Source organism: Mustela nivalis, assembly GCF_964662115.1.
Source record: "Mustela nivalis genome assembly, chromosome: X".
Lineage (NCBI taxonomy): Eukaryota > Metazoa > Chordata > Mammalia > Carnivora > Mustelidae > Mustela > Mustela nivalis.
Genome location: NC_139040.1, coordinates 116233215 through 116256840, shown reverse-complemented (window position 1 = coordinate 116256840; position 23626 = coordinate 116233215). Strand labels below are relative to the sequence as shown.

General features: G+C 44.3%; 1 protein-coding gene across 1 annotated transcript in view; it reads left to right on the top strand.

The window, feature by feature from the left end:
* The window catches only part of SMS (spermine synthase), a 48617-nt gene that overhangs the window by 16789 nt on the left and 8202 nt on the right, over positions 1-23626 (top strand). The window contains exons 2-8 of the mRNA XM_082718282.1: positions 3467-3587; positions 7374-7464; positions 7996-8060; positions 12817-12992; positions 14238-14394; positions 15064-15151; positions 23475-23589. Coding sequence (XP_082574408.1) covers positions 3467-3587; positions 7374-7464; positions 7996-8060; positions 12817-12992; positions 14238-14394; positions 15064-15151; positions 23475-23589 — 813 coding nt within the window. The remainder of the gene's footprint in view (positions 1-3466; positions 3588-7373; positions 7465-7995; positions 8061-12816; positions 12993-14237; positions 14395-15063; positions 15152-23474; positions 23590-23626) is intronic.

Sequence of the window (23626 nt, the reverse complement as noted above, 5' to 3'; positions counted from 1 at the left end):
TCAGCAGGGAAGCCTGCTTCCTCCTCTCTCTATCTGCCTGCCAGTATGCCTACTTGTGATCTTTCTCTGTCAAATAAATAAATAAAATCTTAAAAAAAATGACCAAGCAGGCCTCATTGTTGAACCTAGTGGAGCTCACGTCCTTGGCTTTGTTTTCATTTTCAAACCTTAGTTCTGGAAAAGAGTTGCTGGGTAGTTTCTGCTCTGGAGCCCCCTTCTGGAATCTTCTCCAAGGGCTGGGAACAGTGAGTGCAGAAAGGCACATCAGTGTATCCCCCGCAGGGCCGGCACATTGAGTGCCCACAAGGGACCAGGCAGAGGTGACAGCCGGAAATAACATTCAGACCTGGCAGATTTCTTTGGACTGAGGGGCAAGCCCATAGTATAGAAATACATAACACTCTCCAGTGGGTTTCTGTCATAATATGTTTTTCTTCTGTTTGAAACCTGGTTGGAGGGCCTCCACTGGCCCCCTCAGTGCCTTTCCACTAATTGTGCCTGCTAGAAAAAGGGGGCGGCTCTCTGTCAAGGGTTTTCGGTGTATTAGACAAAGACACCCCTTTTCCTGGCCCAAGGAAGAGTTTTCTCCAGCTCAGCCCTGGGACCGAGGTCCGCCTTCCCTGCGTGGGGTGGCCCTGTCTGAAGGGTCCCCCTCACCAGCATAGGGGATTCGTGTTCTGTAATGTGCCAACAGAACCCAGTCTTGCGGCCATTTACCAGGAGTGATGACTTGTTTTATACACTTTCAAAACAGAAAACGTGTGTTCTAGCCAAGGAGGGGTTGAATAATGACATAGTGGCTTTCTTGTTCAGGGCAAGTAGCGCTGGGCTCAGTGGGACTCGGCCATGCCGGGCACGTTGTCTTTACCGCCCTGCAGCTCAGTCACTTCCTCGTAGCTTGTCCCCAGCAGGCTTCAGTGGCAGACAGACTGAACAAGGTTCTTTTTTTTTTTTTAAAGACTTGATTTATTTATTTGACAGACAGAGATCACAAGTAGGCAGAGAGGCAGGCAGAGAGAGAAGAGGAAGCAGGCTCCCGCTGACCAGAGAGCACGATGCGGGGCTCGATCCCAGGATCCTGGGATTATGACCTGAGCCAAAGGTGGAGGCTTTAACCTACTGAGCCACCCAGGCGCCCCACGAGGTCTCTTCTTTTTATGAAGTTTGAAGTCAGAAATTTTTAGGGGGTGGATTTTGGTCTTAAAACTGTGTATCATTCAGAGGATAAATTCAAGCTTCCCCCTTTTAATTTCCTGAAACCACTTTCAGAATCATGAAGCCAGCTCTTTTCTCAGTGAGTTTCCCAAAGACACAGTTTTGCCGGAACTGAGCGACACTAATGAGGTGTGAGGTCAGTGCTTGTGTTGCGATGAGGGCGTGGTGTGGTGTGCGCCGGCCCCAGGAGCCTTTCCCTGATGGGGGGCCTTTTCCCGGGTGTAGCCGCAGCTCAGCTGGCAGAGGGCTTGGCCACCCTGACATTCTCTGGCTCTACTCCGGTCCCCTGCTCTCTCTCACTGTGGCCTCCTGGGTGCTGCCTTCTCAGAGGAGGAGATGCCTTCCTGGTGGGTGAACCCCAGCTGATACTGCCGGGCGAAGTTTGAAGTCTTCATCTCACGCAGTGGCTGGTACCATACAGGCCCCCGTTGTGACCCACTTGTGTGTCCCTGCTGCTGTGTGGGGGCTTGGAGCTGCACACTGAACTAGTTGTGTTTTAAATGTCATCCATGAGTTTTGGTTGTGCTGTCCTAATAGCTCTGTGTTCGGTTTGACTCAAAGGATTAGCAAGTGATGCCTTCACTGCCGTTTTTGCTACGCTGTTTGCCATCATTTGTTAAGTGAAATTGAAAGTACCGATTTTGGTGGGTGTATCCGTCTGCCGGAGCTCTGGCACAAGTGCTGTGATCACGTGGCTTACAGGAACAGACCCATTTTCTCCCTGTTCTGGAGGCCAGAAGTTCAAAATCATTATTGGCAGGGCCGTGGTCCTCCTAAAGGCTCCAGGGGAGAGAGTCCTTCCTTGGATCTTCTGGCTGCAGGGGCTCCTGGTGTTCTGGCACCTGCAGCTCTTTATCCCTGTGTCTCATCTTCTGTCAGGAGGGCATTTGTCCTTGGATTTAGGTCCCACCTGCCTAATCTGGGATGATCTCACCTCTGGATCTATAATTACGTCTGCAAAACCCTTTTTCCAAATCAGGTCACACTTCCAGGTTCTGGGGGTCAGGATGTGGACATACCTTTTGGGGGCCACCATTCCACCCATTACGGTGGGGGTAGGTGGAATTTTTTTTTTTAAAGATTTTATTTATTTGAGAGAGAGAGAACAACAGCAGGGAGAGGAACAGAGGGAAAGGGAGAAGCCAACGCTCTGCTGAGCCGGGGCCCTGCTGCAGGGCTGGATTGGATCTTGGGACCCTGGGATCATGACCTGAGCCAAAGGCAGAAGCTTAACCAACTGAGCCACTCAGGTGCCCTGAAGTCTGGTTTTTAAGTGGCAGCTAACTTCGGAGTTTTTTGAAAAGTCTGTGCTCGCTAGACTAAGACACACTTCCTGTCTAATTTGGCCTCTGAACGCAGTTTGTGGTCTTCATTCTTACTGTGCTCTGGAAGGTCTTGGGAGCATCGTTCCAGACATCGCTGGAGATAGATTCTAAGTAGGGTGGAAAAATTCCTTAACGTCTAGTCCAAGCACTGGCACTCCTTAGTTTATGGAAGGAATTCTAGTGTGAGTTTTCTGGTGAAACCACACTGTGGTCAGCTGTGAACCTTTTTGTTTTTTTCTTTTGCCTTGGTTCGGGTCGCAGATACACTCTTTGTACATACTGTCCATTTTGACGCTTTGCAGCCTACACTGTTTTTTTTCTGTCATGTGGAAAAAGCACCAGCCCGCGGAGGGCTCGTGGGACAGTACAGAGTAATCCATTCTGTCTCCTCTCTGTTTTTTACCTTACTCTTCTCAGACAGTGAGTGCTTAGCAGATCGAACTAGAGGAGAACAAATTGCATCTTGCCTTTCCTCGTAGGCGTCATAATTTTAGATGTCCTTGAAGATTCAGGCATCATGTGAACCTGCAGAGATTAATGCAATTTCTATAACCTTGACCGAAGTCCTACCCGGGGATACCGAGCTTCCCTTGGGCAAGATGGGCCACTGACCACGGATGGGGTCACAGTGCAGGTCACAGTGCATAACTAAACATTGTGTTGTGTCCTCTCCAGTTGGCCGAAAACCTGTCTGCATCCTTGGCACAATAACTTTGTGCTTGGTGTTTCTGTGTCTGTCTTGTGTAACCTGGTAATCCGCGTGGGGTTGAGAACCTCCATAGCTCATGACGACGGGCCCAAGTGACTTCCGGCAACTCTGTGTTCAGGTTTTCTTACCAAGTTCGGTCACCAAACTGCACTGCACTGGCTTTCCTTTGGGATGTGTTTTATCCTGACCACCTTGCCTTCTCTCCCTCTTTCTCCAGCTGATGGCGAGACCATTCTGAAAGGCCTCCAGTCCATTTTCCAGGAGCAAGGGATGACGGAGTTCGTGCACAACTGGCAAGACCATGGTTATCTAGCGACCTATATCAACAAAAACGGCAGGTGAGGGGCCTTCGTATCTGAGCACTTCAGCTGGTGGGGCGTGGGGGCGGGGCCGGGCAGACGGACTGCCGGACTGACAACAAAGGGGGAGGGGTCGTGTCCAGGGATCTGTTTCATGCTAGGGGTCTAGAATTCAGTGCTTCATGCCCTCGCTGCACAGTAGAATCCCCCGGGAGTGCTTTCGTAAGACATTACCCCAGTCACTCTCCCAGACATTGAGGTCACTGGGCATTAGGATTTTTACAAAGCCCCCCCCCCAACCAGGTGATTCTGTGTGGCCAGGACCCAGAACCCCTGGGCAGCAGAAGCAGTGTGAACTGCAGGCCACGATTCAGAGGTGGTTAAACCCGATTCCCGGGCCCCAATCCAAGAGTTTTTTGATGGAGCCGCTCTGGGGCAGCACTGGAAGTCGCATTTTCAGCAAGCTGATGCTGCTGGTCTGTGGTCGGCTGACCACGCCGGGAATAGCCCTGGTAGAAGTTGTTAGTGATTAATGCAGACCATTATCAAGTGCGGAATGGGAGGGGGACAGGAAGCTGAGGGGATCCAAGATTTCAGGCTGTTTTTTTTTCTTTTCCTTAAGACTCTTATAGACTATCCAGACTTGACCTAATCAATATGTACATGAGAGCCAGTATTTTGTGGGAATAGGAAAGGAAATCTAAATTAAGACCTGACCGATAACAGAAGACCCCAGAGTGTTAAGCACTTTGTGCTATCCTAAGTCTAGGTTTGTATTCTATCTAGACTGGTTTAGTATGCAGAACTAGTAAGATTCTTTGTAATTTGCACTATTAATTTTAAAATGTGAACTCCTGGGTATTTTCAATGGCTTTAATTCTATTTCCCCCAGTGGATACAAAGTACTAGAATTCCATACGGTTTCATTAATGTCCCGCATTCTCTCCCTTGTTACTCTCTTAAAAGGAAAAATAACCACTCCCACAACCTCAGAGGCCCAAAAGGCAATGCTGGAGATGAGGGAAACTTGAACTTCTGAGTGTCCCCTTTTGTTATTCTCTTTCTAAATCAACATGCTCCACCCCACGGGGATAATTGGTCTTCCCTCTCTTGATGCCTCTCAAAGACTTCCCCAGCTCCTCTCTCGCCAGGCCCAGATTTGTATTTGTGACTATGTAGTGAATGTCCACGCATGTGTTTAACAGATACCTCACACGTATCTAGAATAATTTTTCTCAAGGGTGATCCCAAAGCAACACCACCACCAAAGGGTGATCCCAAAGCAACACCACCGGCAAGCTTCCCTGCCCCCCCTCCTCGGCGTCCTGGCCCAGTTAATAACACGTTTCCTTCCAGCTCCTGCAGGCTTCCATTCAGCCCCTCTCCATCCTGGCCTCTTTCCTCCACCTTCTCCGCCAAGGTCTCTTGCTGTCCTGGATGTGGTCCATCCTTTGGGGACCGCAGCAAATCGAACCATGTCACATTGCCACCCCACCACCCCCGTTGGCCCTTTGAAGCCTGATTCTCTTAGAATCTCCTGCCTTTGCAGCCATTCCCTGCCAACTTCTCTGCCTCACTTCTTAAATCTTCTACCATGGACACCATTTCCAGTTGTCTGGGGGACCTGGAATTCTTCCCGGAAGGGAATTTTGAATGACAAGAGCTGTTTAGAAATTGCTTCTGAAAGCAGAAAAAATGAAAATTAACATGCTTCGTTTAAAAACGTATTTTCAACATTGGTCTCCCTCTTCTCTCACTTGCTCCCCTGGGCCCCATCCCCGTGGTGCCTGTCCTGAAACTTCACTGCTCCCACCCCTGCCTGGGCGACCAGGCACCAGCTCAGAAGGACCATACTCAGCTTCTGGCCTGACTTTTGATTAACAGCCCCTTTTTGATGGTGTGGTCCTGGTCCACAGGCTGGTTTTAATTCCTTGAGCTTTTTGTACTTGCTTTTTTTTTTTTTTAAGATTTTATTATTTTTTTTTTATTTGACAGACAGAGATCACAAGTAAGCAGAGAGGCAGGCAGGGGTGGGGGAAGCAGGCTCCCCGCTGAGCAGAGAGCCCGATGTGGGGCTCAATCCCAGGACCCTGGGATCATGACCTGAGCTGAAGGCAGAGGCTTTAACCCACTGAGCCACCCAGGCGCCCCTGTACTTGCTCTTAACTTCAGCATTGTCTGTGCTCCTGGGTTCTGTCGCTCCATGGGCAGAGGACTGCACTAGAAGCCCCCGGTGGTTAAGGGTGATGTTTCTCCACGCTTAACTCCTCTCCAGCTCCTCTCCTTTGTGCTGTGGTGGTGGTGATGGGGAGGAATGATAGGCTCAGTCAGATGTAAATTATTTGTGGTTTCCTGGACCTGAACTTGATTTGGGGGCCCTTTAAAGGCTGAAGGTGAAATTAACTAGTAGTGTTGAGTTTTTAATCCAGGCATGCTGCCTATAGAGTTCTTCTAATTTAGTACTTTTCAAATGTCTCTTTAACCACAACTTAAACTAAGAAGTAATTTTATTTTATTCCTTTTTATTTTTTAAGATTTTATTTGACAGAGAGAAAGCAGAAGTAGGGGAAGGAGCAGCGACAGAGGCTGAGGGAGAAGCAGATTCCTTGTTGAGCAGGGAGCCTGATGTGGGGCTTGGTCTCAGTACCCTGAGATCAGTGACCTGAGCTGAAGGCAGACCCGTAACTGATTGAGCCACCCAGGCACCCCAAGAAGTATTTTTATATCATAACCCTGTACAGTCATCTGTGTCTGTACAGTAGAGGTACATGTATGATTGAAGCAGAAGTTTCTCTACATAATAGACTTTTATTGCATGTGATTCACTCTGATTTTTTTTAAAGATTTTATTTATTTTTTGGACAGAGAGAAAGATCACAAGGAGGCAGAGAAGCAGGCAAAGAGAGAGGAAGAAGCAGGCTCCCCGCTGAGCAGAGAGCCCGATGTGGGGCTCGATCCCAGCACCCTGGGATCATGACCTGAGCTGAAGGCAGAGGCTTAACCCACTGAGCCACCCAGGCACCCCCCACTCTGATATTTTAAGAAAAATGCAAAGATCCCCCAAATTAGGGGTCAGAAAGCTTGTTTCGTAGGGAGCCACTTAAGAGTCTCTGTCAGATTCTCTCTCTCTTTGTTAAACAACTCCTTAAAAATGTGAAAACCATTCTTAGTCTGCAGGCTTTACAAAAACAAGTCTTGGAGGCTGGATCTGGTTTGCAGTCTGTAGGGCTAGAGTGTGCCAACCCTGATCTCAGTCAGTTTAACCACCACTTGCTTGCAGTCAGAAAACCATGGCTCCATTGTGAACTTGCTGAAGGTTAATTGGGAAGGCCTGAAGATGAAGGGCCATGGTTACTAAACTTGGCCAAATTATGTACCAGGAACCTTCTGAAAAATCAGGTTCACTCAATAAGGTAAAAAGATTAAAAAAAAAATCAGGTTCACCAGAGCACTTGGCTGGCTCAATCAGTAGAGTATGTGATTTTTGATTTTGGGGTCATGAGTTGGGGTGGAATTTACTTTAGTTTTTTTTTTTAATTAAAAAAAAATCCGGTTCACAGAACTTGCTAGTGAATCACTTTTGGGGCCCAAGAACCTGTTATGTGAAAACATTAGCATCTGCTGACTGTCTAAATCTTCCCTAAATGATTGGTGGCTCCCCACCTCCAAGAAGACGTTCTTGTAAGAAAGCAAAGGCTTAACCATGTAACGTAGGGGGAAAAAGAGCAGCAGTCTTTCCTTTTAGGTAGGTGGGTTGGTGTCTTTTTTCTTCTTTTGAATGCCATGATACAATTCCTAACCTTCAAATTATGCTTTCTTTTGTAGCTTTGCCAGTTTGAGAATTTACCCGCATGGATTGGTGTTGTTGGATCTTCAGAGTTATGATGGTGATTTGCAAGGCCAAGAAGTGGACAGTGTTGGTTTTTCACTTTTATTTACTTTTATTGAATTTATTTTTTTTACCGATTTTTAATTATAGGTATTTGAGGGTTATCAAATCTCATATTTTTTAATGATAAGATGATTTTATGCAAGTGCTGATCTCCCAGTTAAGTTTAAATTCCAGCTAAGTGATTTTAGAAGAAAAATAGTGGTTCCTCAATTGTTAGGGACCTGGCTTGTCCTTGTTCCTTTGGCTGCTTGAAAACTGAGTAATTTTACTTTCCATTGGACGAAATGTAAACACTTGAGCAGTATGTTATATCTGCATTATCCTTGTGCTCTCCCCTTTCCTGTTATCTTGCTGGTGACTTGAACTGAGCTTAGCACCAGGAGGCTGGGTTGGCGTGGGTGTGTGGAACTGGGCCAGGCCTGGAGGCCGCTGCAGGGATGGGGGAGGTCCGGAATATCGCCCAGCTCTGTCACCATGGCCTCAGCCTCCTGGAGCCTTAGCTGTTCTACTCAGCTTCTTCTGTAAGCCCAATGACTTCTTTTCTTTGAATTGTAGCTTTTGAACAAAGTAGAAGAACGAATGAAAGAATTGAGTCAGGACAGTACTGTGCGGGTGAAGCGGTAAGTCCACTCCTGAATGTCCTTTTATATTTGTTTAACTGGTAAAATTAGAATGGCGGTGTTGTCCCCGAGTAGTGTCCGCTTCTGGCCAACATGGTAGACTGAGCTACTGGATGCCTCACACCCAAACAAGACAAAATAGACGAACACACACATATGCACACGCACACACACGTGTGCACGCATGCGCTGTGTAAAATGAAACACAGGTAGTGAAGAGATAGTGAGTGAATCAGGATCTGGAAGCGTATAAGGCAGAGGAGCTGGGCTTCCGCCTCAGTCGTAGGGGAGTGAGAGAACTCCCCACCCTGGTCCAGGAAAGTGAAAAGGTTGCTGTCTCTGCTCAGCTCTGGGGCTCCGGAGTGGAATTCAGTTCTAAGATTTCTGACAAGATGGGGTGATAGAAAATTTGCCTCAAAGCTTTTGAGTAAGGTAACTTGGCAAGATACTAAGAATCCGAGAGGCCACCCACCCTGAGCTGTTAAGCCCCCGAGTCCCGATCCTGACTGTGGCTATTTAAATTTCAGTTAATAAAAAAGTTCCATTCCTCAATCTCACTGGCCCCTGTCAGGAGCTAAGGGCTAGTGCACAGCGCAGATATGGAACATTTCTTTTGAACACTGCAATGGTATTTGTGCATGGCAACAGATTTTAAAAGAGCTTTGATAGAAGTCACAGCTTTGACATTTGTTGGAATGGACAGAGTCTTGTGAGAGGCCTGGGAATTAAGAAGAGGAGTTAATCATGGATGCCGCACAAGTAATTCTCACCAGTTTGCTCTTGTCTCTGGGTGGCTCCTTATCAGGCCCTGAATAGTGGGAGATCTGTCTCTTACTCACAACAGCAAACACAGAGAAACCTAGAGGGACTTTATCAAGATCATGCCATCACTGATGGAAGCGACCAGAATACAGATTTCTCTAGTTGACAGGACTTTCCAGAAGCAGGCATTCATTTTGGCAAGACCTAGGATGTGTGTGGAGGACTTATTAGCTCAGCATGCTAAGTTTTTTCAGACCACAGGAAAGCTCCAGGGCTGATGTAAGGCAACTAGAATGTTGGTTAATCTCCTGATAGGGTAGAAAGCAGGAAACTGCCAGTAAATGAACACAATAGTGTACAACTTGCCCACTGTGGAAGTCGGTCAGAGCACCAAGATTTGTTTACCCCACCTAAGTTCAGTATACAGCTCCTCAGCCATATTTCCCTCTTCCCTGTCCTTAAAAACATGTCCACACCCATCCACTTTTCTGGGCTTTCCACCTTTTCCTGCTTGCAGAAGTTTTTAGCATTCCTTCGACTGGTGCACACGTATGTGTGCACCAACCTGAATTCAGAGGGTTCCCACTGTGTTCTGAAATGTGTTAACTCTGTGATGATGAATTGGCCAACATCAAAATGCCTCTGATTTTTATTGGTCTTGCTTTTATTGGGGTTACTTCTAGGAGTAAGTAAGTAGATGGAATACATTTATGGGTTTTGGCACCCACGAGAAGTCTTTGTTTCGGGTAGAGCAGTTCTCCAAGCGAGAGTGAAGTTCAGCTTCATATTTTCAGTTCAAAATACAGACCTTGCTTTTGCTTGTCATCGCTCCTTACAGCTTTTCGTAAAATCACGGTAGAGAGGTCCAGAAGTTACTGGGAGTACTTGGTGGCAGGCTTTTTGTAATTGGCCTCAAAAGGACAACAATGATGCCATTTTTCTGTCTGGGGAATGATATGGTTAAAAATTTAGTCATCAAGTAACTCGTAACATTATCTGAAATCATTATTCCCCTGTGGGCCTGGGATGGGGGCACTTGGGTGGCTCAGTCATTGAGTGTCTGCCTGCAGCTCTAGTCATGATCTCAGGGTCCTGGGATCGAGCCCCACATCAGGCTCCCTGCTTGGCGGGGAGCCTGCTTTCTCCCTCTCCCACCCCATCCCCCACTTGTGTTCCCTCTCCTGCTGTGTCTCTTTCTGTCAAATGAATAAATAAAATCTTAAAAAAAAAGCTATGAGGTGCATTAGATAAGTTATTTTTATATTCTCTTTTTCCAAAGAAAAGGAACAGGAAAACAAGCTTATGTCCACTAAGTTTTGTCGGGGTCGGGGTCGGGGGTGAGGGAGAATGCAGTAGGCACAGTGTACCTGAGACCCAGGACTTGCTCTGTCTGACTTGCTCTCTACAATCCTCTTCAATTTTCAGCAGTGAAGGTTGAAAGAGGGGTTGTGCTGGGCTCCAGAACATCTCCGGTAGCCCATTACAAGGAGATGCCCTTCATGCTAGGATGAGTACTTCATCAAGATAAATGGCTTCCTCATCCTGTTAGAGATCCTTGTTGTTTCTTTGCCAGACTAAAAACCATTGTGTTGCCGGGCGCCGAGCTGCGTCAGTCGGTCAGGCGTGCCACTCTCGATCTCGGGGTTATGAGTCGGAGCCCATCTTGGGTGTAGAGATTACTTAAGGATGAAATCTTAAGAAAATTTAATAAAATTAAAACAAATGAAAACCGTTGTGTTGCCATGAGTTCCTTACTTCCGCCAAGGCACTTAGTGACACAGTTGAGAATGGACATTTTGTTTCATCAGGTTTTTGCATAGTTTAGTAATTTCTTATAGCTTGCTTGCCTGTCAACCAGGGGGTGGGTTTCCTCCCCTGAAAGCCCATGACTTGGCATTTTTCACCTTCATCTAAGGTCACTGGTAGTTGACGCTCCTACTTCTGTGTTGCCACCAACCATTAGCCAGGGCTCGAAGAGGCTTCCCCCAAGTCCTGTTTGCATGCTCTGGGCCAGGGAGGAGAATGTATTGTCCTGTTTGGGTCTCCACATGTTACAAGACAGGCCTGGTCTGCGAACATTCTAGCAGCTGCCTTTGTTCACTTAAGCAGTGCAGGGAGGGGTTAAATCAAGAGTTGCTAGGATTAAATGAGAATTAATGGGAATCTGCTTTGTAAATCTGAATGTTGTTGTCTATATGTATACACACACACACACACACACACACACACAGAGTGCACATGCAAGCAGGGGGAGGGGCAGAAGCAGAAGGACAGAGAATCTCCAGCATACCGCATACCCAGCGCACAGCCCGATGTGGGGCTCCATCCCATGACCCTGAGATCATGTCCTGAGCTGAAATCTAGTCGGACACTGAACCGACTGAGCCAACCCGGTGCCCCAGTCTTAATGTTCTTCATGGTTGTCAGTGTTTGCTCAGAGGAAGCTTCATTAAAACAGGTTCAGACTGTATTCCTGGAAACAGGTGAGTGGGAGGGCAGAGACTCACCAGAGGAAGTCAGAGGTAGCAGATCTCAGCATACAGCTGTTTGACTGTTGCTGGAGAACACATGACTTGCACACAGGTAGGTAGGGAGCTAGTTCTCATTTTGTGTTTCTTTTCGATTTGCCAGTCCCCGGTTCAGGCTGTGGTTTTCATTGTCATTTAGTGTCCTCTGCTGGTAGTTCCTAGTACATTCACATTGTCTGAAATACTGAGCGTTTGCAAAAGAATGGGATGGGAAATTCTCAGTTTGCAATCCTAGTAGTAATAATATATTCAGGCAAGAATCTTCTAGATGCCAAAGCTACTACTGGAGATTTGTGGAGAGATCAGGGCTTTTGCGCAGTTTTGAGAGGGCTACCCCACAGGCTGCTTACTAATGTCCAAGGGAAAAAAGGTACCTTTGCAATTGGAGGGATCTAGTGCCATCCGCTTGAACCAACTGGTCACACTTAGCATCTCTAATGATAAGACAAGCACAAAGCTTCTGCCCCTGATGTGCTCCTTGTGGAAATATCTGCTCCCCTGACTTAATGAAGAAAGAGGTGTTCACGCAAACCCACCTTAGGCATTTTCTGCAGAGCACCTGATCTGCACTTCCCTGAGATGTTAGCAAACACACCAGGTGGAAAAACTATACTAGATAAAATGAGGGTAAAAAAGGAAAACAAAATATAGCTATGATCCTTCATCCAATAGCAGAACAGCTGTAAGTGACATGGTTGGGACAGTCGTGGGGGCATTTGAATGTGGATTGTGTACCAGATGATGGTATTAGACCCCCGTACACTTGTGTGAACATGGTAGTGGCAGCGTGGTGTGGGGTGACCCATCCTCAGAGATTCCTGCTGAGGTATTTGGACTGAAGTGTGATGTCTGAGGTGGCCATTTTGTCCAGCCTTTTTTTTTTTTTAGGGAAAATTGAAGGCATGCCAAAAAGGTTCATTAAAAAGGTAATCTCTTAATGTATGACAGTGGCAGAGATTTGCTAGTTTTGTATATAGCTGAAAACCCAGGCTTTACATTTATATACTATTCTGGAACTGGTCAGAGGGCACATGGCTGGCTTTTTTTTTTTTTTAAAGATTTTATTTATTTGACAGAGAGAAATCACAAGTAGACGGAGAGGCAGGCAGAGAGAGAGGGAAGCAGGCTCCCCGCTGAGCAGAGAGCCCGATGCGGGACTCGATCCCAGGACCCTGAGATCATGACCCAAGCCGAAGGCAGTGGCTTAACCCACTGAGCCACCCAGGCGCCCCACATGGCTTGCTTTTATACACCCCTGCTTCTGGGTTCGCTTTTCCCCCCAAACTTTTTTTTTTTTTTAAGTAATCACTACACCGAACGTGGGGCTTGAACTCATAAACCCCAAGGTCAACAATGGCATCGTCTGCTGACTAAGCCACTCTGGTGCCCCTCCAGGTTCACTTTTAAGATAGCGGCCCCATAAGCGGTGTTCTATAAATGCTCATTCTTCTTTTCCCTTTTTTCAGATTACCACCCATAGTTCGAGGAGGAGCTATCGACAGATACTGGCCCACCGCTGATGGTCGCCTGGTTGAGTATGACATAGATGAAGTGGTGTATGATGAAGATTCACCTTATCAGAACATTAAAATTCTACACTCGAAGCAATTTGGGAATATTCTCATCCTTAGCGGGGATGTTAGTAAGTATTCCATCCCTACCCTAGTTAGGTAGCTACCTAGTTAGCTAACTAGCTACCCTAGTTAGGTATCCTAGTCACTTAGCATAGCAAAGTGAACTGTTTTAGGTTATGGTGCTTTCATGACAAAGAGCACCATTGTGGATGTGTCCTAGTTTGTCCTTGGCAGTGCTGTTTTTTTGAAAGGAATTTTTATGTCATAATAACCCATGGATTGTCTGGGCTTTCATGTTTTATTTTTATTTTTTATTTGAAAGATTTTATCTTTTTTTTAATCTTAGAATGTGTGAATGGGGGTGAGGAGGGGCAGCGGGAGAGGGGAAGCGGACACCACTCAGAGGGCAGAGTCTGACCAGGCCCCCCGGGGCCCTAACCTGTGACCCTGAGATTGCCATCTGAACCTAAACCAAGAGTCAGACGCTTAACCATCCGAGCCACCCAGGTGCCCCTAGGCTTTCACGTTTTATGGCAGAGCCATGAAAACTTGGTCTTGATGTTCCTTTTTCTTAGTATACTTAGTGTTGAGTATTGGCACGATACTCATATAAAGAAAAGATGATTGTTTATTTTTTTAAAGATTATATTTATTTGTCTGACAGATCACAAGTAGGCAGAGTGGCAGGCAGAGAGAGAGGGGGGGAAGCAGGCTCCTTGGCGAGCAGAGAGCCCAATGTGGGGCTCGATCCCATGACCCTGGGATCATGACCTGAGCTGAAGGCAGAGGCTTTAACCCACTGAGCCACCCAGGTGCCCCTGCCTATTTTTTAAGAAATATTTTTGTTATGGAAAATTACAAACCTGAGTAGACAAAACAGCATGATGAACCTGTGTATACTCACCACTGAGTGCTAACAATTTAGCAGTTCTGGGCCATTCTTGTTTCCTCTAAACCCTAGTTTGCTTTTTTTCTCTCTCCTATTACTTGGAGCAACTCTCAGGCTGTTTCATGTAATAAAAGATGTGATTGCTTTTAATCAGCATATCAGAACATTCTTAAGACTGAATTCTTTTTCCTGCTGACCAATTATGTGTATGGGATATATTAGGTGTCAGGTGAGTAGGGTTGATGAAAAGTCCACAATGCAAAAAAAAAAAGGACCTCTGTACATTGTTGACAGTTTTTAAAGATCAAAAGTGAAAAACAGTGCGAATTTTAGACTAGATTCCAGCACTTTCTAGGATGGCAAGTCAGGTCGCAGTATGGGTTTCGGTAGACTTACATTTTGTACCTGTGTTTTTCCTCCCTAGATCTGGCAGAGAGTGATTTGGCGTATACCCAGGCCATCATGGGCAGTGGAAAAGAAGACTACAGTGGCAAAGATGTGCTGATTCTTGGGGGTGGAGATGGGGGCATATTATGTGAAATAGTCAAACTGAAACCAAAGATGGTCACTATGGTAGAGATATCCTTTGTTTGGAGGTCAAGTTCAGTTGGCTTCTGTTTCCTTCCTCTTTTTGTCTTAAGACTCCAGTTAATGTTACGAGGCAAATGCCTTATAAATTCTGCCTTGAACAAACATTCCATTTAGTACCAGTAGCCTTTTTATATGGCTACAGACAAAACAGCAGAGATCCCCTAGTGGAGAAAGCGAGAAAGCACCCTTGGTAGCGTGTCTACTGCTTATCACTTTGGAAGGGCTTCTTCATGAGAAGAGAAAATTCCGTTCTGTTTGAGTGACAAAATGAAAATTTTTTTCACAAAAATGAAATCATTGTGTTTTTTTTTTTTTTTGGTAAATCTGATACCCAAGTTAGTGTTATAAAATTTATGTTTGTTTTACCTTTATAAAGATTTTACTTTCCTTTATTCAGATTTTTATCTATTTATTTGAGAAAGAGAGTATAGTGAGGGGCAGACAGAGAGGAAGAGAATTTCAGGCAGACTCCATGCTGAGCCGGATGCTGGGCCCGATCTCACAACCCTGAGATAGTGACCTGAACTGAGATCAAGAGTCGGATGCTTAACCCACTGAGCCATGCAGGTGCCCCTGCCTTTTCGTTAAAGTATTACTATTTCAGAATTCTTTGATAGATCCAAATTCAGGATTAATTTCTCCTTGACCTGTTGGAACATTGACCAAATGGTGATTGATGGATGTAAGAAATACATGCGAAAAACATGTGGGGACGTCTTAGACAATCTTAAAGGAGACTGCTATCAGGTAATTATGTTTTCTAGATAACATTTTGCGGTCCGCTAATAATATGTTATTGACTTGAATTGTACCTTCCTAAAACAACTTTAAGGGAAATTGGTTAAGAAGATACATAGATCATCTTGGAGGGAAGGAAACTCTACTGTTAGAAGGTGGGGGAGGGACAGTAGATTAACCCCCCCAAACTGATTAGGCACTTGGTGACCGGAAAACAAAGGAGGCCACACCGTAGAGTTTACACCGAGTTTTACTCCGGGACGCTTAACTGAGTGGCTGGATCGGGCAGAGGATGGTCGCAGCAGCTGCATAGTTACTCTCTGCAAGGTCCAGACTGTGGTCCACGGATGTTATAGAGGAAGAGGACATGTAGGAAGGGCACTGGAGTCCGAGCGTACTGTTCCCATGACCTTCACTGGGTATGTGTGCACCTAACTGACCTAACTGGCCTTTAATCAAGCTTTCATTAGATTTTACGGCACCACCTGTGTTTGAGGAAGGGGAAAGACTGTTATCTCTAACAGATTCACAGGAAGCCAAAACACATCCCAGCCTTCCTGGGCAGGCATTTCTGACGTACATCTATTAATCTCTAAGGTTCCAGAACATGTAGTCCCAAGAGGTCATTGAGCAAACATGAATAAGATTAGAGGGCCAGAGATGGACTCAGGATTATCAGCACCCTTGCCCTCTGCCCTTCTGGATCTTGACTAAGACTCCTATAAAATAGAAGACAGATTAACAAGAGAAAAACAGCAGTTGAGTAACGTTTCTCTTATGTGCTTGGAGAGACCCAGAGATAAGTGAGTAACTCAGAGGTCGCTTTAGAATTTAGGCTTAAATATCATCTTAGTAGGGTTAAGGGGTCATAGGTGTCTTGGGCAAAGTGAGTGATTTTTAGGAACGATAATGGGCCCTTGGAAGAGTAGACGCGGAAGGTATATGATATTTGTGACTAAGCGTGTCTGGATGTGGCATCTGTCTCTTGTCCTATGATAGAGGTCACCCTTTCCTGGTTGAACCCACCAGGGAGAGGCTCTCTGACAGTGGAGTTTCTTTCGGAGGATTTGTCTTCAGGCAGATTGAAGGGGAGTTCACAGAAAGTTGTTTTCTCCATTTGCTGTTTTTCACGTGCCTACAGCTCAATGTAGGAGACCAAAGTGGCGTACTTTGAGGTGGTGTGTTCTGCTACCCTTCAGACTCTTTGTGTGAATTGTGGACATCTCAGCAGTTGCTTCTTGCTAAGCAAATTAGTTTCTGTCCTAAATTGTACTGTGCTTGCAAGTTGACCAATCATTACAGCTTGTTGGATATGTTTTGTATTGTATTTTGAGCATGCACGTGTTCAGTGCTTATATCTACAGTACTTGTTAGAACAAGATAACCAAGCAAATACATTTTATTTGAATAGGATCTTAAATGTGTGTCTTTAAAAAAAAAAAAGGAAATAAAAGTATGTCTCCAGTTTTTTTTTTAAAGATTTTTTTTATTTGGCAGAAAGACACAGCGAGAGAGTGAACATAAGCAGAGGGAGAGGGAGAGGGAGAAGCAGGCTCCCCACTGAGCAGAGATCCCGATGTGGGGCTTGATCCCAGGACCCTGAGATCATGACCTGAGCCGAAGGCTGAGGCTTAACAACTGAGCCACCCAGGAACTGCCTGTCTCCAGATTTGGAAACAATTCAGACGACTGCTTTAATTTGTTGATCTGTAAATTGTTTACCCCTACTGCATTTTCCCTAATATGTTGGCATCCAAATTTGATTTCATGGTTCATGCATGTTAATTTTTTAAGCTGGAAGAGAGATCTGTCTCTGTTGAAATGTAGGTGTGATTGTTTCGTGGGCAAAAGGGAAAAGAAGGATATATATTTCACATGTGCTGTTTGAGAGTTTTAAGAAGGGGCGGGGTGGGGTCAGTTTCATCAGAGCATGGCAGATTTGTTTCACTCACACGGAGCTTAAAAGTTACCATTGTTGTCAAATAATGTTTGCATTGTTAGCTAGACTCTCTGCCTAAGGTGTTTTAACCTGTAATTCTCAACCCTGCACCAAGTGGCTGTGCTCCTCTTTTGTAGCTGAGGAAGATTCAGCTTAGTTCAAAGGACATTTATTCAAGATTATAGGGTAAGTTTAGAAGAGTGATTCACTCTGATACCGGGCTCCCTGGCTCCTGAAACTTCCTTATATGGATTGAGAACAATGTAAGCATATGCAGAACCACCAACCCAGACATGTGGGACGGGTGGAGTTGTAGAGTGTTGTAATTAGCAGCTGGCTGTATGGAGGGACCATTACTAATGGCTTTGAAAAACAACTCTTGACTTGCACATCTGTCTGAAAGCAAAGCAGAGCACCAAAGGCAGGTGGTGACATTGACATTGACATTTGACATTGACATTCTAGGGAATGGAAAAGTATTTTATTTGAAATGGTTCTGCTTTTGAGGAAGTTAGATGTCGGAAGACACCCGCCCACCCCTTCTGTCTTCTTGCTGGATTAGAACAACCATTAGGAGGAGCCTGGAAAATTCTTCTGAGGTTGAGGGTTTTCTGAGTGCTCTCAAGGGATGGGTTGGGGATTTCCTCATCTGGGGGTACCGCAGGCAAGCCCCTTATCCATTAAAATACTACCATTACTAAAAAGCACCAGGTCTTTGCAAATGTTTATTTCAAAAACACATAATTACCCTGCTTAACCAGTTTTAGAAAATAGAACATGTTCCAAAGTTCTCCCCATTCCTTTTATGATAGATTAAACTTAATACTAAAATCCTTAAGGTAGTACAAAAAGAAAACTAAAGATTGATTTTGATGAATATACAAGATTCTCAAGGAAAAATAGTAAAACAAAATCCAGCAGTTTATTTAAAGAACTCTTTAGGCCCAAAGAAGATTTAGCTCAGAAACATAAAGATGGGAATCTTAAGAAATCTGTCAACATGATTGATTGTATGAATTATTCAAAAGAGAAGATAGTATATTAACAGATGACAAAGCGCTTGGGATATTTAGCATTCTTAATAAAAAGTCTTTTAAGTAAGATAAAATTTCAATAGAAATTGAATAACTATCAGAAACTTAGTGTCACACAAAATGGCAAAATACATATGGCGTTTCCAGTAAAACTAGAAATAAGGTGAAGATGCTTATTGTTATCCTTATTCAACATTGTTTTTGAGGCATTAGCTAAGGCAGTAAGTTAGGAAAATGAAGAGTAAAAATATAGAAAGAATGATTATTTGCAGATGATGTTAAATTGTTAAATGCTTAGACAGTCTAGGAAACTCACCTCGAAAATGAGTTGAGTTCATGAGAATTTGGTGAAGTGATTGGATGGAGATAGTCCAAAAAAAATTTTTTTAAGCTATGTTAAATCCAGAACAGTTTGAACGGAAATTGGAGGTAGAGAGTGGCCTGGAGATCCTATCAGAATAATGACAAAGAATAATGACCAATTTTTTTCAAGTTATTAATTTTAATTCTAGTGTAGTTAACAAGAGTATTATTAGTTTCACATATACAATACAGTGATTCAGCAATTCTGCATTACTCCCTGCTCATCATGCTAAGTGCACTCTTAATCCCTATCACCTGTTCACCCATCCCCCTGCCCACCTCCCCTCTTGTAACCATCTGATTGTTCAGTATAGTTAACTGTTTTTTGGTTTGTTTCTATTTTTGGTTCATTTTTTTTTTCCTTAAATTCCCTGTATGAGTGAAATCATACAGCATTTGTCTTTCTCTCACTGACATATTTCACTTAGCATAATACACTGTAGCTCAACCGTCATTACAAATGGCAAGGTGTCATTCTTTTGATGGCTGAGTAATATTCCAGTGTGTGTGTGTGTGTGTGTGTGTGCGCACGTGCGCGTGTGCATGCTTTATTCATTCATCAGTTGATGGACACTTGGGCTGCTTCCGTATCTTGGCTATTGTAAATACCGCTACCATAAACATTGGGATAGAAGTATCCCTTTGGATTAGCAAATGTTCTTGTATTCTTTGGGTAAATACCTGGTAGCGCAGTTGCTGGGTCAGAGGGTGCGCTCTGTTTTTAACTTTTTGAGGAACGTCCATGTTGTTTTCCATAATGGCTTCTGCCATTTGCATTTCCACCAGTAGTGCAAGCGGGTTCCCCTTTCTCTACATCCTTGCCAACACCTTTTGTTTCTTGTGTTGACAGGTGATATCTTATTGTCGCCTTGAATTGCATTTCCCTGGTGATGAGTGATACTGAGCATCTTTTCATGTGTCTGTTGCCCATCTCTGTTGGCCGTCTGGAGGTTGTCTTTGGAAAAATGTCTGTTCGTGTCTTCTGCCTGTTTTTAAGTTGTGTTATTTGTACTTTGGGTGTTGTGTAAGTCGTTTATATATTTTGGATACTAACCCTTTATCAGATAATGTCATTTGCAGATATATCTTCTCTCATTCTGTAGGTCGTCTTTTAGTTTTGTTGATTGTTTCCTTTGCTGTGCAGAAGCTTTTTATTTTGATGTAGTCCCAGTAGTTTATTTTTGCTTTTTTACCCCTTAACTCAGGAAACAGATCCAGAAAAATGTTGCTGTGACTGATGTCAGAGAGGTTCCTGCCTGTGTTCTCTTCTAGGATTTTTGTACTTTGAGGTTTCACATTTAGGAATAATGACCAATTGTTAAATAGTTAGGAGTATATTTAATTAAGAATGGTATTGTGGGACTGATAAGAATTATGTCAAGATCTTATTAAACTACCACAACTGTAGTTGGACTATATGGAGGGGCTCCTGGGTGGCTGGGTCATTAAGTGTCTGCCTTCAGCTCAGGTCATGATCCTAGCATCCTGGGATCGAGCCCCACATTGGGCTCCCTGCTGGGCAGGAAGCCTGCTTTCCCTCCGCTAGTCCCCCTGCTTGCGTTCCCTTTCTCACTGTGTCTCTCTCTGTCAAATTAATAAATAAAATCTTTAAAAAAAAGAATTGGCATATATGGAGAGGCATATTATATTTTTAGGATGAGAATACCAGAACAATGTCTTTAACTTCCTAATTATAAGTAAGTCCAATCAGAATCCCAAGGAAGTTTTTAGAATTAAGTCAGATGATTTTTAATTTCATTTGTAACAATAAATACCTAAGAATAGCCAAGAATCAATTTTTTTAAATATTTTTTTTATTGAGACACCCGGGTAGTTCAGTTGGTTAAATGCCTGCCTTCGGCTGTGGTCATGATCCCAGGGTCCTGGTATGGAGCCTCCGCATCTCAGGATCTCTGCTCAGCGGGGAGCCTCCTCCTCCCTCTGCCTGCCGCTCCCCCTGCTTGTGCGTGCTCACTCTCTAATATATAAAATCCTTTTTTTAAAAAAGATTTTTTAAAAAGATTTTATTTATTTGTCAGAGAGCGAGTGAGCACAGGCAGGCCGAGTGGCAGGCAGAGAGAGAAGCAGGCTCTCCGCTGAGCAAGGAGCCCAATGTGGGACTCGATCCCAGGACTCTGGGATCATGACCTGAGCCGAAGGCAGCAGCTTAATTGGCTGTGCCACCCAGGTGTTCCAATAAATAAAATCTTACTTATTTATTTGACAGACAGAGATCACAAGTAGGCAGAGAGGCAGGCAGAGAGAGAAAGGGAAAAAGGCTCCCCGCTGAGCAGAGAGCCGGATGTGGGGCTTGATCCCAGGACCCTGAGATCATGACCTGGGCCAAAGGCAGATGCTTAATCAACTGAGCCACCCAGGCGCCCTGCCAAGAAAAATTTTTTTAAAAAATCATAGTGCAGGGAAATTTGCCTTGTTGTTTAGTAATTTACCGTTAAAGCATAGTAATGAAGTAGGGAGTGTGATGTTGACACAGGAATGCACATATAAGAGGAATGGCAAGGAGACTTTGAACATGTCTGCGTGTGTATTCATGCAAGTAAAGATGACCTAGGATGTATTTCAGTTTGCTTGGGAAAAGGAGATTGAGTTGATGTCATAGGTGATGCTAACACAATGAGCTGTCCATCTCCATCAGAACAAAGTTAACGTGACCCTAGAAGCCATAGAAAAATTAATCTCCGACAGCTTAAGCTCTGGATGCAAAAACTTATTCAGCATATTTAACCTTAGAGCTGGAAAACCTTTTCAAGAAAGACAAGAAACCCGGAAACTACCACCACCACCTGATTGCATAAATGAAGCTGAAAAACTGGTAGCAAACACGACAGGGATTTAATCCTTTCAAGAATGCAGAGAGCCGCTACAATTTAAGATTTAAAAAAATAAGATAACTAAAGAGAAAAACAGCAAAGGATGTGAACTAGTATTTCCCAGAAGACAAAAATTGTACATATGTCCTATAAACTTACAGCAGGATGCTCACCTTTGTTAACGGCCCAGCAAGTTCATGTGAAAACAGTAGCAAGGAACTGGACAGAATAGAAAGAGGGACAGATAAAAAAAGGGGGACACAACAGAATGAGGTGCTTGCGTGCACTGCTAGTTGGAGTGTGATTGTCATCGAAACTATAAAAACTAAAGTGGACATGCCTTTGGTCTCAGCAACCCAGTGTTCGCATGTGTGGCCTGCAGACCGGCATCTGTCTATACGTTTTTCATGGAATGATACAATTTTAAGAAATATCACTACCCCTCCCCCAGAAAAAAAATCTATCTTTACCAGGAATGGTGTTAGATGAACATTTTTGAGTTCAGAAGGTGTGTGATCCTAGTTCTAAGAAAAACCGCGTGTGCGTCTGTGTGAGAATGTGTGTTGGTAGGAGTGTATGCGAGCATAGGAGAGCACTGCGCATGTCCCACGGGATTGAGTAGTGTCTTGATCTCTGTGTGGTTGCACTTAGATGGCGCATTAAGTGAAGCAAGTTATAAAACAATAGGGCTGTGAGATCAGGTTCTTCAAATTGTGACTGAGGATCTGTGTAAGGACGTTCAGAGGAAAAATTCTGGAATAGGTTATTTTAGGGAATTCTGGCAAACTTGACTTCTGACTTCCATGAACTTGGTTTTCATGAGTAAGTGTGTTGTAACTAGAGAAATGAAGGCAGGCCCCAAACCGAGTTCCTGTACTATTCACCCATGAGGGTTAGGGGTCCTGCTCCCCACCCACACACAGTCAGAAATCTACAACATAACTTGACTCCTCCAAAACTTAACTAGTAACATAGTGTTGACTGGATGTGTTACCAAGAACATAGTCAGTGGACCCATTTTGTATGTTATATGTATTATGTATTGTATTCATACAATAATCCAGAGAAAAGTAAATGTGATCGAGAAAATACTTCTACAGTGTTGTATTAGAAAAAAAAAATACTGTGAATACCTATTTGCTGTATTAGGAGGAAAAACAACTGTGAATAATAAGTGAATAACAGTTCAAACCCATGTTGTTCAAGGATAATTGTGTTTATTGCACAGGATTTGTTCGAGAATTCCAGCTCTTAACTACTGTACTTGTTAATAATTGTGATTGTGCGAGTTGGTATTTCTTACACGGTTGTCTTACCAACAGTATTCTAAGTGGTTAAAAAAAAAAAGGAAGAATGGTAGGTTAAAAGTTTGAGGTGAGATGCAAAAAATCAATAGACAGTGAAGTCATTCAGTGTTTAGCATAGAAGAAAAAGTCAAAGTAGAAGAAGATAGAGACAGTAGTAGGAGAGACCGTAGACTAGAGTTCAAGTATGAACTTGGCTTTCATACAGATCTCGGTGTACTTCTTGACTTCGTTTCGTACCGGGTACCTTTGGGCAAGCTTTCCCCCCCCTTTTCCTTCCCTCCCTCTGTCTCTCAAAAGTATGGAACCCTTCAGGAATTTGTGTTTCGTTCTTGTGCAGAGGCCATGCTCCTCTTCCACTGTATCATTCCAATTGTAGTGTGTGTGCAGCTGAAGCAAACACTATATATTCTCTCTCTCTAGTTTTATTTAGAGAGGAAGGGGTGGAGGGCCAGAGGGAAGAGAGAGAACCTTAAGCAGGCTCTCCATGCCTCTCCCAGCGCGGAGCCCAGTGTGGGGCTCCATCTCACAGCCCTGAGCTCATGACCTGAGTCGGAAGCTTAACTGACTGAGCCACCCAGGTGCCCCTGCGTAACCTCTCTTAACTTTGGTTTTCCATTGGTACAGTGTGGCTAATAATAGTACCTGTAGATATGTTGCTTGGATGAAGTGAGGAGGCAGACAAAGCCTCTAGCAGGCACGGAATTGTAGCCGTAGGGCACGGCTGGAAGTCACTTTTGCTCAAAGGCAGGCCATGTGCCGCCAACAGCAGTTTCATTTCCCGCCCCCCTCCCCAAGGGTTTTAGCGCTTCCACCCGCATGAGTCAGCTCACGTGTGTCTGTTCCTCTTCTCTTTGGAAGGTTCTAATAGAAGACTGTATCCCAGTACTGAAGAGGTACGCCAAAGAAGGGAGAGAGTTTGATTATGTGATTAATGATTTGACAGCTGTTCCAATCTCCACATCTCCAGAAGAAGGTAGATCCTGTTTTTTTCTGTTATAACCGAGATAATG